Source organism: Dendrobates tinctorius, unplaced genomic scaffold (assembly GCF_039654945.1).
Source record: "Dendrobates tinctorius isolate UK_male_01 unplaced genomic scaffold, ASM3965494v1 ptg000070l, whole genome shotgun sequence".
NCBI classification, from domain to species: Eukaryota; Metazoa; Chordata; class Amphibia; order Anura; family Dendrobatidae; genus Dendrobates; species Dendrobates tinctorius.
Window position 1 is genome coordinate 54794234 of NW_027361738.1, and position 13962 is coordinate 54808195.

The 13962-nt window shown below is 40.3% G+C and overlaps 1 protein-coding gene across 3 annotated transcripts in view; it reads right to left on the bottom strand.

Moving 5' to 3' along the window:
• Positions 1-6802: 6802 nt before the first annotated feature.
• The window catches only part of CCNY (cyclin Y), a 172787-nt gene continuing 165627 nt past the window's right edge, over positions 6803-13962 (bottom strand). For all 3 annotated transcript variants that reach the window (XM_073581651.1, XM_073581652.1, XM_073581653.1), the window contains exons 8-10: positions 12487-12653; positions 11035-11197; positions 6803-7289 (exon numbers count right to left, since the gene is read on the bottom strand). In XM_073581651.1, the coding sequence (XP_073437752.1) occupies positions 7173-7289; positions 11035-11197; positions 12487-12653 (447 nt within the window). In that variant the 3' untranslated portion in view covers positions 6803-7172. The remainder of the gene's footprint in view (positions 7290-11034; positions 11198-12486; positions 12654-13962) is intronic.

Here is a 13962-nt window from a genome sequence, read left to right on the forward strand (position 1 = left end):
TTATCAAATAATTTGAGAATGTTGTAGATTTATTTTGAACTAGGAGTGATTTATTTTCTTCAAATAATTTTTGAAGAACTATAATATAAACGAAAAGACATTTCTAAATCAAAATGGGTGCCCAGAATTATTCACTAGAAGTTCCCAACAATGATTAGCCATAATCCCCACTCAGACTTGTTTACATGTGTGTGAATTAAGACCTCCATAAACTTTAGATGGACGTTGGCTGAACTCGCCAATATCATCAGGCTAGGTTGACAGATGATGTCGGGGGATATAAGGATTTGGCAGGTTAGATTTCAGAACGTATATCTTTTTGATCTCAACTAGACAAACAGTCAGAGAAGTCTGACAGCATGAGTCTCGTAGAGCAGGGTTCTCCAACTCCAGTCCTCAAGGCCCACCAACAGATTATGCTTTAGAGATTTCCTTAGTATTGCACAGGTGATAATTGCATCACCTGTGCAATACAAACGAAATCCTGAAAACATGATCTGTTGGTGGGCCTTGAGGACTGGAGTTGGGGAACCCTGTCGTAGAGAATACCAGACTGCTCAACAGTACGAGTGCTCCTGTGGATGGAGGAGTTGTGAGATGTAGCTGTTGGCCAACGAGAGAGCCGTTCATTCATCCAAAAGCCATCTAGTCTCTATGGGGCTCATAAGAGATGGCCAAAATGCTTTTCAGTACCCTGGTCCAGAATTCACTTTGATACTCCATGGCGGATGGACCATGGCAGATCAAACTTCCTCGCCCAACACGGAATTGGCAGGATCCTTGGTTCCTCTTGTGACAGAGTCACCAAATCATCATTATATTGTATTATGCCTAGATACTAGGCCTGACATTAAGTCATGAAGGACTAAGGCTGGTTTCACACTTGCATTGGGCAGAGCTGTGTAGAGCTGCGTACTTCCTCCGTTAAGCCTCGCCCACTGCCGCACCTCTTCCATTCAGCTCTGCTTACGTCTGCCTGCGCCCTGTGTACCTAATTTTAACATTGGTTATGCAGGCCATGCGGATGTATGCAGATGCCTCTGCTTGCATCGTTTTGACGCTGCGCCGAATGCAACATGTTGCATTTTGTTGCGGTCAGCGCAGCGTCAAAATGACATAAGCGGAGGCATCCGCATACAACCGCAGGGCCTGCGTACCCAATGTTAAAGTTAGGTACGCAGGACACAGGCAGAAGTAGGCGGAGCTGAATGGAAGAGGTGCGGCAGTAGGCGGGGCTTAACGGAGGAAGTACGCAGCCCTCCGCAGCTCTGCCCAATGCAAGTGTGAACCCAGCCTAATAATCAAAAGGTCAAAGGATGTCTACATTTGAGTGCTGGCTGAGGAGATTCGCACTGCCCTATTCAATCATCATGGAGTAACGAAGTGGAGGCCGGACACCAAGGTACTACAAAACTTTTTGCTCATTTATAGTATGGAAACTATACATTTCAAAAACACAGGTGCAAAATCCAAATATGGATATTTAATAAATTATTAATTTTTACTCAAATAGCAGAGATGGACACTCTTTAAATTAAAGGGGAAATATAACATAGAAAAAGTGTGAATACTGCAGTAGCCTAACAAAGTAGAATTAATGACTGTCAAATGTAAAGTCCATATGGTTTCTCTACTAAGTGTATTAAGTGACCGAGAGACTCACCTAAATGATCACATAAAGAAGGCTGCCAATCATTAAGCTGCTTCGCTGAATATATTTCCAGTTAGGCCGGGGTCACACCTGCAATTGTGATGCGAGAAACTCGCGCATCAGTATCCGGCTCTGCCGCTGGCACATGGGACCAGAGTGTGCAGCTGCATGTATTTCTATGCAGGCGGACACTCCCATCCCGAGTGCCAGTGGCAGTTCCGGGTATTGATGCGCGAGTTTTTCGCATCACACTCTCAATTGTGACCCCGGCCTTATACTGAATCTTTTCCACTAAACAAAATATAAATCTGCTCAGTTCTTCTCGACGTTGACCGGTTCATAGAAATTTACACTGCCATAAAAAGATATTTTAAAGGGAATCTGTCAAAAGACAGATCACTTTAAGAAAGAGCATCTATGAGACAGCCGGAACATTCTGATATAGTGGAGGCTGTTGTATCCATTGATTGCCACCCCAATCACCAGTCAAAAGAATGTGCCAATTATAGCACCTCCCGGTCTGCTGGGCAGAGGACCACCATATGTTTGCTCAGACCACTCCTGACGTGGTCATGGCCATGATCACATAACGCCTTTGGGCCAATAAATCTAAGCAATAGTTAGCATAAAAGGCAAGCACCTTTGAGTAGCTGCTGAAAAAGTGGGATTTTAAAAGGTATAATGTATTTTTATACTATGTAATTGTAATAGTTATATCAACAACATAAGATTAGGAAACTAAATATATACGGTGTGTACATAAAATTGTAAAACTACAATGACTTGGGACCATTTCAGGGATGAGTAATTTGATTTGTGCTGCCCTGGACGGAGTTCAGAACGGTCTCCTATGGCTGTCAGAAGTCACTTCTGCTCCTGGCATCTTTGATCCCACCTTCTGGGTGTCTATTGCGCTTAGTAAGTTCCAGGAGGCCCCCGACATTGATGGGTTTGGCCAAAAGTCTAATATGTATGAGGGCTCCAGACAATTCATTGTCGGGGTGGGAGTTAAGGATCGCGCATGTCAGATTTAGGAATATCGATCCTTTAGAACTCCGAGAGATAAATTTCTGCCAGACCTGTCTAGCACCGGGTCTCTTATAGAGAACACAGGAGCGCTAAGCTAGACAAGCGCTCCTGAGTATGAGAGAGGGCCGGGATGGCTACTGGCCAAACGAAGGTCTGAGACATAATTCAGCAGATAGTCATCTAATACGTATGTTGGGCTTAATAAGCTATAAAAAGTGAAGAAAGAATCAGAAGTGAAGGCTGGCAGGCATGTAGGGCAAGACTGGACGCCAAACTAGGGTGACATGAATCGCATTGAGCATCTCTAGAAGCTTAAATTTTTTTCATTTTTTTTTAATAATTTATAGAAAAAAGTTAAGTGACAGCAATTCATCACTATGAGCCCAATAATGTAACCTCTGCCGTGTTTAAATACCGTGAGTATAGAAGGTCACTAGCTGGATTTTTTTTCCAGTTTTTGAATTATATATATAAGTATATACAATGTACAAACAAATTTATGCCGTGATAAAGGTAAACACATACAGCTCTGAAATATTGCTTGCAAAATTGGACCCAGTCGCCTTGCAAAGGAATGGACACAAAATAATGTACAGCGTAAAAGTATTGAAAACTAGGCATTTTGCTCGTGTTTTAAAAACATACAGCAATGGCCATTATATTTACCGTGACCTCTCATGTCTTCACAGAAAGAAAATTTTTGAAAATTAGAGCCAAAAATAAAAAAAAATAAAAAAATATTTCACAGAATTTTTCCAAGTGCAGGCAAAAAATAAAGGAACGTACTAAATCCCGCTCATACAGACACACGCATAGCACATCCACAATATAAATAGTATGTGTATATTATATATATATCCTCAGGAATGATCCACAATTTCCCAATGCACTTTTGGTTCAGCACTATGATATGAACTGATTTTTAATGGATATGTATACAGTATTTGTGTGTTGCCCCCTTCTAGAGGCAAGGAAGTGTATTACAGGGGTGCCTCAATTCCATGAGAAAAAAAAAGAAAACAAAATTTTATAATATTCACACATTTTTATGATTTCAAATCCGTATACAATTGGCAATAAATATAAATAAAATAATATATAACTGTTATAAGTAATGCTTGTTCTGGTATTTTTAGACCCCCAGTAAGATGGAGGTCAGAGAAACCCAATTCTAGAGATCGGTGCACCTCGCAAAGATGGGACCGGAAACCTATCAGACATTTATGAAATATCCATGTGATATGTCATAAAAGTCTAAGATGAGAATACATCTTTAACTCCAACTTCTATATTAGGGTAGTACTTAAAATATAGCCAGACAACCCCATCTCATTTTGGGATATATAATTTATGGGCTACTGGCGGTCAGATGGACTACACGGCCCAGCTCTTTTAAAAACAGTATCTGTGCGGTAGAAGGTGATTCTCGCTGACTTCTCTTTTTTAGATGGCTGAAAATATAGGAAACCCTGTGAAGTGTAAGAATAGATTTACTAAAAACAAACATCTCTCACAACAAGAAAAGTGGCCAGGTTTTTCTTTTATTTTATTCCCGTTGTTCCCCTGAGAATTCTATTTTTGTTTTTTTTCAAAGCCGACCTACGGTTCCAGAAATATAGGCCTTTTTATTCAGTACTTAGTCTTTACTAAGGAGGTGTTGCTCACAGGGTTCCTCGGGGGCGTGACTTTAGGCTGTTCTGCATAATTACCCTGTGAGCCACACCCCTTTGTAAAGACAAAAAAAGTAGCATCAAGTCCCATATCTCTGGAACCATATAGTGTATTAAAAAAAACTAAAAGCCAAAATACTAATTGGAGCAGTGGGAATAAAATAAGACCCAAAAATGGCCACTTTGGAGCTGGTGATATGTCCCCCTTAAAGAGTACGATCCCTTTTGAACACCATTTTGCAGTTTACATGCAGATGTTAATCCACATAAAAAGCCGAGTAATTTTATACTTTGCAGTACTTCTCTTGTACTGATTCAGAGTTACAGCCTGTATTACCCTCCAGCGCTCCCTTCACAACTTTTGTGATTGTTATTGGAAACAGTCAAGAAGTTTGTTGTCCGACACATTAAGTCTCTGACAGTCTAGCTGGATTCTAGATTGCGGTGGAAAACCTTACTTTTTCAACATTTCTCCGAACTTTAGTCCAAAGTTCAGTACGGGTACCAGATTTATACCTGAAGCCCATAGAAATCAATACTATAGACTTTGATCCAACAAGGAATGCTGGGAGATTTCAGCACTGAAGCCTGCAGAATTCTGAAAGAAGCTCTAGACTTTGCTACAGATCGTAAATCAGGACCAGCATAATATTAGAAATGTCAGGTAGATACAAAGCAACTCAACTGTTTACATAGAAGAGTTTTACTATAGACGTGGACCGTGTTGGAAGGTGGATATGGCAGGGGCTTGGTGGTAAGAGGGGCCACTTCCACCTCCAAAAACAACAAGATGCTTCCGCACAGACGCAAACAGGGGTATTATGATGCAGGATTTGACTGCTAAGGGCCCATGTACTGTTCTGGCACAGGGGCCCTCTTCTGTCTGTGTCCGCCCTAGAGTGTTAATCTTAAGTAATTACAATTAATTTGGTTTTTATTCGCTTTAATACTTTATAATTAAAAAGTGCAAATTGAGAAAATCAAAAGCATCTGCAAAAATTATTTATTTTTTCAGAAAGAATTAAAGGAGATGTGAAGCCAATAAAAAAAAATATAATAAAAAAAGGCTCAGAGTGGTATAAAATGAGACAAGTAGCAACTCTCACCCTCAGCAATCCCCCGCAGCGCTCATTATCAGGCTTATCCGGTCTTTATTTACTGATCCTGTTCTCAGCCAATCCCTGACTGCAGTGGTGACCCACCTCACCGATTGAGTGAGCATGCATTTCGGGTATGAACCAGGAAGGGGCGCCATGGAGGATATGCAAGGGAGAGTATCAATTCTTTTATTTCATGGTGGCAATTTTATTAATCAGCAGGACAAACCCTTCATAATGAAATGTTGGAAATATTTTGTGCAAATCTGAAATGTAGATAAAGAATTACAGTATATGAGAAAGTGACTTCAGATTTGACAACAAGTTGCTGTCACGATAAAAATACAAAAGTAATTTCAAAATTGTTCCAATACCCTGGGGGTTGTCTTCAGCGTGCCTGTGTTCTCAACGGGGGAAGACTTGCCTCCCATACAGGGGTGGACTTTGGGGACATTTTATTTGGGGATTCTCGTTTAGGACCTCTGCGTTGGATTTTCTCTGGCTGGCCGTAGAATATGTCAACTGAGAATCCACAAGTGAGATCATTCTGACAATATGACAAGAGAGTTTGCAACTCTTGCAACTTCCCGACCTCCTCTTATTTATTTTATTTTATATATTTATTTTTTATTGATTTATGACTACATCAAAGTTGAATAAGAAAAAGCAAAAACATTTTCAATGAAACCCAGCTGTGAAAATGAATTTTACTCCCAAATACATGCACTTATGTATCCGGAAAAAATAATATAAGGTGAGGTCTACATGTTGGCCAGAGTCTAAAAAACCCAAGAATATTGGCCGCCAGGCTCCAGAGCTGTAAATCTGGAACTGATGACTCATAAGAGTGGATTTACACTGGCCGAGTGCTCCTAGGACTGTTAGCTGCCAGATAATCTTCCTGTCCAAGCAGGTGGCCAATCGATACCATCGTTCTCGGCAGCACATGATCCTGTGTAAACAGGAAATGTGCTGCCGAGAACAATGATATTCTATATGCACAAAACAATCATATTAAGAATCGTTCCATGCACACGGAAGTGCGGTCTGTCTAAAAGGCTATTAAATGGCTTCTACGTAGTCGACCACCAGTTATTTATCGTCCTCGGTTTGGCCATTGTGAATGCAGCCTTATATTTATAGATGATTTCCGATGAATATTCCCCAATAACTGTGCCCTTATAAATTCCCCCTTGTATATCTATGCCATTGCATTTGCATTACTCACCCCTGCCCGTAGCGCCTGTGTATTTTCGCTAAGTGACGAGAACACGGCGTTACGAAACAAATTTTTTTTTTTTTTTTTTTTTTTTAGGTAAAAACACTGATTTTTCTGATAAATAAATCAAAGAACAAAAAAAAAATGCCAATTTATAGATTTTTCCAGCATTTGAGTGAAATAGATTACATTGATTCTGTTATTTGTGGGATTTTTTTTCTTTCTTTCTTCATCTTTATCCCTTTCAGAATGGTGGTTCCGAATACTTGAGAGAAGGTTGAAGCTGTGAAATGGCTTAAAATGTCTCCGGAAAGTGACGGCGTGTGCCATCTTTGTGACAGGGAGGCACTGTAAGGGAGGCTTGTCGACTCTTCAGAATAAAAAAAATAAAATAAAAATAATAATAATAATAATAATAATACAATGTCTTATTTCCCCAAGACAAAGGACAACGATATTCTGACAAAACAGTACGTGAGACAGAGGCGTCTGGATAGAAGCCGCCGTTAGGATATAATGGCGGGAGACCATCGTACGACAGTTAGGTTATCAGTACTTGCAGAACGTCTCTTGGCCAGTTTTCGGAAGTCCTTGTACTTATCCTCACACAAGCGGGAAATGGCCTAAAGGAAATATAGAAAAACAAAAGCATCCGTGTATCAGGACCTATTATTAACCGTAAAATTACAATTCTGGAGCATTTTTTTCACATTGTGCCATTCCTCTATTGCTCCTCCTGGCAATGTATAGACAAATCAAGCAGTCCCCTCGATTGGTTAAGTCCCTGCACGCTCTGCCCTTTCCAACAGGAGTAACAGAGGGATGACCTTACACAGTTCGAAGAAAAGAAGCCCCAATACGATTTCAAAGTTGGAAATTTTTGATCACGGAGTTCATGGTAAATACACTTCTAATCCTCATGGTTTGAGACACACATGCGTTACAATTTGTGACTTTGATTTTTTTTTTCTTTTACATAAATCTCTTCTAGATAAAACATTATCATTAGTTAAAAAAAAAAAAAACCACATGGAAGATTTTGTTTTCTTTTATAGGGTAACAGTCCCCCGGAGTTCTCGATAAGGCCACATTTAGACATCCTTTTTTTTCCCCATGCACAAAAAAAATTAGGCGTATATGGAAAAAAAAAATGTTTTCCTAAGCTTTTCCTACCCATTATACAGTAATAAACTTGGATTACCTATGGATACATCCGTGCGCTGTTCATTTTATTTTTACAGATCTTTTGATTTGAATGTACAAGCTTGATCTACGACTTGGAACACAAATGGACAGGTCTTAGTTATTTTTGGCAGACTGAATGTTCTCAAAAAAAAAAAAAAAAAAAAATGTGAACAGCCCCAAAGATTATAATGGGTACATGTGAAAAAGGGATGTCTGAAGGAGGTCCAAAGGGTTGTTCCCATTTAGCATTTTTCATGTGTATTTTGTTTTTTTAATCCTGCAGTGAGTCTGTAGATACAAGCTGTCATCACTCTCCATCCAGGTGTTAAGGGGGTTTTACACATAGCAATATCGCTATAACGTCACCGATTTTGTGACGATATAGCGATATCGCTAGCGATATAACTATGTGTGATACTTACCTCCGACCGGGTCCCCCGCTGTCCATCGCTGATCGCGCGAGAATGTACGGCTCCATTTCTCGTCGTCAGCTTCCTGCTGTGACGACGAGCGATGCGTGGAGGCGGGCGGGAGGACGTCAGGATCGCTGTGTGTGAAAGGTGAGTATTGTGCGCTGCGTCGCTGCTGCATCGCTGTGAGATCTGCCTGTGTGGCAGCTCACTAGCGATCATTTAGCGATGCACCAGCGATCCTGATCGGGTCGGATCGCTGGTCGGATCGCTAAATGTAAAAGGGCCTTTAGGCTCTAAAAGACGTCGTTCTTGAAGACTGGAAAATAATAGATCTTGTAATATGTCGCCAACTTGTTCATTCTGTGACTAGAAGACTTGGTGCGGTCCTTAAAAATCATGGAGAGCCTACAGAATACTAGATGGAGTAGTTTTTGATGTGGGGTGTATTCATTACTGAATCAACTAATTTGAGTAAAACTGAAAATTTTGTAATGAAAGTTATATTAGCCTTACTTACATGTTACGGGTTAAAAAATATGCTATAAAACTAAATTTTGGAAACTGTTCTTGTGTTTAATGAGATATTAAAGAAGCACTTCCATCAACGTTTTTATCATCTTACTGCACTGTATACTTACAATTGCTCATTTTGCCTTTCCACCCCGTAAATTCTTCCCTTTTCCCTGCATTAAATCTTCCCCTCTTCGACTCCTGACCCAGCTGCTCCACTCCTCACCCCTTCCATAAACTTTTGCAGTGACTCATGACTTGTGCAGAGAAAATGTACTTCCTGTTTCTACATACAATGGCATGCAAAAGTTTGAGCACCCCTGGTCAAAATTACTGTTGTTGTGAACAGTTAAGCTAGTTGAATATGAATTGATCTCTAAAAGGTCTACAGTTAAAGATGACATTTTTCTTTTGTATTTTCGGCAAAAAAATATATAATGTCATCATTTACATTTTATAAATTACAAAAAGCAAAATGGACTGATGCTAAAGTTTGGGCACCCTTTGAAATTTGTGTGCTCAAATAATTTTGACCCATGTTTCAGACCTTAGTTAGCCTGTTAGTTTTATAAAATACCAGTCTCCTCTAACCTTGTGCCAAAGCACAGTAGACACGGGTTCTTCTAAGCAGCTGCCTAGCACTCTGAAAATGAAAATGGTTCAGGCCTACAAAGCAGGAGGCTAAAAAAAAAAAGAGAAGATAGCAAGTTGCCCTTTCCTCAGTTTAAAATATAATTAAAAATGGCAGTTAACAGGAACAGTGGAGTTCAAGATAGGGTCTGCAAGACCAAGCAAAATGGCAGTGAAAGCTGCTGGTAGGATTGATAGAGAGGCAAAACAGAACCCCATCTTGATCGCAAAAGACCTTCAGAAAGATTTAGCAGACGCTGCAGTTGTGGTAAATTGTTCTACTATACAGAGACACCTGCACAAATAAGGCCTTCATGGAAGAATCATCAGAAGAAAACCTCTCCTGCATCCTCACTATAAAGTTCTGAGTCAGACGTATGCAGAACATCTAAATAAGCCTGATCCATTTTGGAAACAAGTCCTATGAGCTATGAGGTTAAAATAAAACTCTTTGGCCACAATGATCCAAGGTATGTGTGGACAAAAAGAGCACAGAATTTCAGAAGATGACCGTTAAACATGAAAGTGGATCAGTCGTGCTCTGGGGTTAAGTTGCAGCCAATGGCATGGAGAGCATTTCCCGGTAGAGGGAAGAATGGATTCAATGAAATGTTAACAAATTCTTGATGTACACAACACTGTTTGTAAGAAAAGCTGAAGTTGAAAAGAGGATGGCTCCTAGAAATGGATAATGATCCTAAACACATCAAAATCCATAATAGACGATCCGAAAAAGCGCAAGCTGAAGGTTTTACAGTTCAGTTTCCTGATCTGAACATCATTGAAAATCTGTGACTAGACCTCAAAATAGCAGAGCATGCAAGACGACCCAGGAATCTCATAGAACTAGGAGAATTTTCCAAGGAAGAATGGATGAAAATGAATTAAACAAGAATTGAAGATTTTTTGGCAGTCTACAAAAAGCGATAACAAGCGGTGATACTTTCAAAAGGGGGTGCTACTAGGTAGAGATCATTTCAACTTGCTTAACTGCTCAAAGTAACAGTAATTTAGACCTGGGGTACTCAGACTTTCTACATGCCACTGTAGATCTTAGGCTGGGTTCACATTGCGCATCTGTTACATAGTGGCATTAACGCTATGTAACGGATGCGTTAACGCACCCATAGACTTCTATAGATAATCGGCATGCGTTAGCGATGTGCCGTCATTCTGTGACGGACCCTCGGACACGGTCTGCAGCGTCCGAGGGTCCGTCACTGCTAGTGCAGATGAAGCATCTGCGCAAGCGGGATCGCATAACGCGATTACAAATCAAGAATAGCGTTAACGCAGTCCGCCAATATGCGTTGAGCGGACTGCATCAACGCAATGTGAACCTAGCCTTAGAAGGATTGAGCTAGTCTGTTTTTAATCACATGATGCCGAAGAGTTAATGGAAAAAAGATGAATTAATTGGGTAGAAAGGCAAAATGAGCCATTGTAAATACAGAGTGCTATATTATATGATGATTGCAATATATTAAGATAAAAACTGGAATGGGAGTTCTTCTTTTAATTAAAATCTTACTTTGCAAAGGAGTGTACTCATTTATTCAGAGCACTGTATATGCATTTTTCTAATCATGAAAATAAAAAAAATAAAAATTCTAAAAGAAAATGAATTTACCTCTAATTTACAGGCGCGGTCCCGGCTGAGGGGTTCCAGTGGAAAACTGAGGTTGTTACCTTCTGCCAGTGAGCGCAGGTCAAAATAGTACTTGGCATAGACACTGGAAGGAACGTTAATGTTGAACTGCAGCAACTCTAGAAATTGGCGCTCCAGCTCATTCCTAATAAGAAGTAGAAAAGGGAATAAAAACTGTACGAGACAAGACGGATTGAAGTCCTCCATACACATTAGATAAAAGTCGGTTCATTTCAACAGGATAGGCAATCCATCCTGGATACATCAACAGGGGGGATAAGAAGGATCCGGCTATTGGAATTTTTTAAGGTTTGATCCTTTTATTAGGTAAGGAGCAGAGTCTCTCCTAGAGACTATAGGAGTGCTCGGTCGAGTCTGTATGGGGGAGTTAGGAGAGAGACAGCAGTTGGCCAAATGATCATTTAGCCGAGTAATATCTAATTTTTATGACCGTCTTAAAGAAGACCCAATTACAGAGACACCCGGACAACTTCAGCAATCTACACTCACAAATGGAGTCCCGTTGATTAACTTCATGGAGCATCTAGTTAAAACTCAATGACTTATTTCTTACAAAAATACTTTTTACTGATGACGTCAGCATGATAAAAAGTTGTTTGATTTGTTGGTCAAAATATAAAACTATAAAGCTAATGTACTTTAATTCAGATCCCCTTTCTTGGTCCTGGAGACTTTCAGCTTCCTACTTCTCTCTGTTTCTTAGACATGTATGAAGGAAGTTTTTTGTTCTAGCATAGTTTATCAAATAGGCCAGCCGCCTTGGCTTTTTTACATCAGCCTTAATGGAGAAGGGGAATGGCTTAGCTATTTAAATGAGCCAGTCAGCCTGCACCACATTACGAGGACAGGGATCAGAAAGAAGCCCTCTACTTGTATCAGAAAAGGACTTGGAAGTGCAGGTCACAGGACTAAAAAAAAAAAAAAAAAAAAAAAATGGGGGTCTAAAACAGGGCGAAGGGGCAGAAATGAGAATTAAAGCACACTGATCTTGCATCTTTTTACAAGTGTTCAATTAAAAACCATGAAGGTTCCCCAATACTAGGCCCATATTTTGGTTGGAAAAACATGCAGAACATCTGAGGTGGCTAGGGAGGCTCGTTCCCGATCATTGCCCTATGTAAATATACTACAGATCAGGCACTGAATGAGCAAAATTCACTGGCTGATAGGATTGTTCATGTGTGCCATTAGATCATCACTGTCGGCAGCTCATCGCCCTGAGTATGATGTGCTGCCAACAATATGCATGCTGTATGGGACCAGAAGGATCGAATCCACAATTGCTCTGTCTTCAGTTTGTATCAGCCCCTAAGGACGGATCATTACAGGAGCAGCGATGTGTACACAGAAGATCGGTGCTCATTTATGGGGAGAAATCTGATGTACCTTTAGCGTAAAGGATCATTAACTTACATGTCTTCCACAGTAATGTCTTTCAGGATCTGGCAATAGTCAACATTCCACACCGCCTGGTCATCCCAAACCTTAGAAGCAAGTAATATTGCTCCTAGTACAATTCTTTTCCAGTTTGCTGGACAAATGTCTATTTCCGCATAGGTTAACAGTCGTTCTAGATAAACCTGGAAATACAGAGACTCACACATGATTTATCAATGACAGCACAGCAAGAGAAAACTAAACTGTTTAAAAAGGAACTGTCACCTCCTCAAAAAAGTGGAATAAAACATATGTTAAAAAACCCTGAGCTCCCCCAATTCTGTCATTTTTTTCTGTTTTGCTCTCCATGACTCCATTGCAGAGATACTTACATTTGTTGTTTTGAAGAGTAATATGTGAAATCTCTGCTTGTAGACCAACTGGGCATTTCTTCAGAGTCTTCACCGTGGTTTTGAGCTTGAACCCCTCCTCACACAGCTTGGCAGTGTGTGAGACAGAGTGAAGAAATAGTCAAGCTTCACGAACAGATTCTTTTTTTTTTATTTACATGGGAATCCATAAAGAGGGCATAAAAGTCACGATGAAAGGTGATCTAGCGTTGGTGCAACACTCGCATCTACGCGTTTCAGGTGAGCACTCATGATACCTTAAGAAAGGTAGCCCATACTATTATGTAGTATATATTACTATATATGACAGCACCAGAACAAGACTCACTATAATAGTATGGGCTGCCTTTCTAATACATCATGACTAAGGTCGAGTGTTCACGTGAAAAGCGTAGATATGAGCTTGACACCAACGCTAGATCACCTCTCAACGTGGCTTATGCCCCGTGTATGGATTCCATGTAAATAAATATCTATTTGTGAAGCTGGATTATTTCTTCACTCGTCGTTTATTTGGGCTGTGGCAGAACCATTGTCCGAGCTCCGAATGGATGGGGTGAACGTCAGTGGTAAACTGGAATTTACATTAGTGTGTGAGATTGCAAGACTGCTAGAACAGCTGCTGAGCTGGGGTTGGCAGACTTTGAAAAAAAATCGTTATAGCACATGCCCCAAGAGAAAATTAAAGAAATAGCCAATTGAACAACAAATCAGAGATTTCACATACTACACTTCAAAAGCAACAAACGTGAATATCCCTGCAATGGAGCGACCCAGCGCAAAACGGAGAAGAGCAGCAGGATCAGAGGGGCTCAGGGATTTCTACGAGGTATTTAGCTCAAATTTTAAAAAGCAAGTGACAAGTCCTCTTGAACAACATGGCATTGTGAACATAACTACAAGAGTGTTTCATAGGAAGAACATGTCGATAGCATTCACCTTCAACAGAAGGTGGTGATATATCACACTTTATAGGCATTTACAGGGATACGTCTGTAACAGGCCCCAAAATATGGCCATTAAAGACATGCACATTTCTCGTATTCTCTAGGATATGGATTTAATCACTAGACAGGATGGAAGGAAGGACGGCAGGCGAGAT